This window comes from Lolium rigidum, chromosome 5, assembly GCF_022539505.1.
Source record: "Lolium rigidum isolate FL_2022 chromosome 5, APGP_CSIRO_Lrig_0.1, whole genome shotgun sequence".
Taxonomy (NCBI): Eukaryota; Viridiplantae; Streptophyta; class Magnoliopsida; order Poales; family Poaceae; genus Lolium; species Lolium rigidum.
This window is the reverse complement of record NC_061512.1, coordinates 267,252,667-267,255,026: the sequence shown is the minus strand read 5'-3', so window position 1 is coordinate 267,255,026 and position 2,360 is coordinate 267,252,667. Positions and strand designations below refer to the sequence as shown.

Genomic DNA, 2,360 nt, shown 5'->3' with positions numbered 1-2,360 from the left:
ATGCTGAGCACAAGGTCGGTCAGGATCTTTCCGCATTATATATAATAATAACAATATATAAGGTTTCAAATATGATGTGTTATTGTTTTATGTTGATAATGGGAAATGCATGCTTGAAAATATTCTAGACGGTTCTTCAGCCATCACGATGACAAAAATATTTGTTTATAGAATATTTTGGTGAAAGGTCCACATGGTAAAGTAAGGTGTTTTTACAATATTGTGGGATATTGCAAGATATAGAAGATTTAGAACAATATCATAGCAGAAGAATGGATAACCATGGAAATTTATAGCGCACCATATTTAGATATAACCACAAATACGTAAGGTACAAATATTAATGTAGAGGATTGTAGACGGAACATATATATTTGCGAAGTGAGTGACCATATTTGATTTTTCTATTCTTTACATAGTACTCCCTCAGTTCCTAGATATAGACCATATAAGGTTTGACACTAAAATTAAAGAATGCATATGGAGAGAAATTACACATGGTTTGGACAGGATTACCCATAAGATAAGGAAACGTAATCAAATCCCTAAAAAATCCAAACAAGTGGTGCAACACAATACAACCTATATTTCAGAAATTTCTTCAAAACCTAGCTTGTATGATTTATATATAGGAACGGAGGGAGTATCTCATATATGATGCTTGGAGAGTACTTATTCGTGTCTGGAGAAGTCAGCGTGTCGCTATGTTTAGACATCAGGTGGTGCCAATGTTCTCCGACGCTTCATTTTCCTAGGTTGTTTGAACTTCCACTCCAACTTTTGTGAACATCTGAACACGAGAGTCGACGAAATAGATTTGTTATCATATGTTCTAATTGCATACACAGAGACTTCGTTTCTATAGGAGGGATGGCAAAAGTCTTCTATCTAAGACTTCATTTTCAATCGAACCAAAAAAAATAGTCGAACACAACTAAATAGATATTTCCCCAGCAGGGACATCCACAAAAATAGAATAAACAAGGAAAACGTGACCCAATTATTTATAGGTACACAAATTGAAATTAGTTTTCTTTAACAAGAATTAGTATCTATCCGGAGGATAATGCAAGATAGAGATGAATATCGAGAAGAATATCTTCGGAAAATAATGAATCACCATATACAGAGGAATATCATAGGGGGCATAATAATTATGGGAAAGGTCCAGTGCAACATATCGGACGTAAAACTAATAATGAAACTGTACAATGATCCACGAGACACAGAAAAACATTGATCAACCCAAGTAAATATTTCAACACAGACAACAATTATTAAAGATTATTAATTATGTTGTAGTAGCCATGTTAGATCAAATCAAATTAGCGCAGCACATGCATATGGATCAGTAGCTAGGTCCGGAGCCGAGCGCGAGGTCGCTTAGGATCTTTCCGCAGTTGGGGAGCGGCTCCGCCTTGAGGAACCCGAGCGCGCTGGCCCGTCGCACCTTGGTGGCGAGCCCGGCGTCGACAAGCGTCACGGGGGCGCTGTCGCGGCCCTTGTCGATCTCCGTGCACCCAGGCACGGGGCTGCTGAGGAGCCTCACGGCGCACACCTCCTCGCTGCCGCGGTTGTCCTTGAGCTCGATCTTGTAGTTGCCGGCGGCGTCGGTGACGTTCTCGGCGGACCTCTCGACGGTGCCGGCGGCGGTCATGAAGTGGCGGCACTCGAGCCGCACCTTGGCGCCCTGGATCGGGGTGGTGACGTTCGTCACGAACCCAGCGCGGCACGTGTCGCAGTACACCTCCCCCTCCACGAAGAAGCAGTTGTCGGCGGTGCATCCGCCGACGAGCAGCAACGCCACCGCGCCTACGACAGCAAACCTCATTGTTATCGTCGCCGTCATCATCTTGACCTCCCTCCGTACACGATCGGCCTTACTAATTTGTCTCCTATATACACAAACGAAATGAACCGACCGCTAGCTAGCTGCATTTGTGGGAATGCAAACTAACGAGTGGTGGAGCGAAATCCTAGCTGCTTAATTTAGTCTTTTCATGCGTCGACCGACCATCTTAATTTTATACTAGTACACCTTTTTAATCTATTTGTAGTATAATAACTAATAAATCTTATTCTTAGGTCTAGGTTAGGGGCGTGGCTCGTCTGCAGTACCCGTACAGTAATGTACTTATCAACCGTCCAATCGCATCCAACGACGTAGCCAGTCTTCTATTTCCAGCAAAACCTGATTGTCTTCTTCCTCTGCACGTATCAGCCTATCAGGCCGCCGTGCCGCGCTACCTCAATACATCAGCGCGCAGCGGGCAACTAACCCATGGATTCACTGTTGCTGCGTCGCGCCGCCCGGGATGCTGGCCACGGATCTAAAACATCAGGAGATAGTGTGGTGCAGT

At 43.9% G+C, this 2,360-nt stretch overlaps 1 protein-coding gene across 1 annotated transcript; it reads right to left on the bottom strand.

Moving 5' to 3' along the window:
• Positions 1-1,348: 1,348 nt before the first annotated feature.
• On the bottom strand, positions 1,349-1,831 carry LOC124657647 (pollen-specific protein C13-like). Its single transcript, XM_047196164.1, has one exon. The coding sequence runs from the start codon at positions 1,829-1,831 to the stop codon at positions 1,349-1,351; it is 483 nt and encodes a 160-aa protein (XP_047052120.1).
• Between the last annotated feature and the right edge of the window lie 529 nt (positions 1,832-2,360).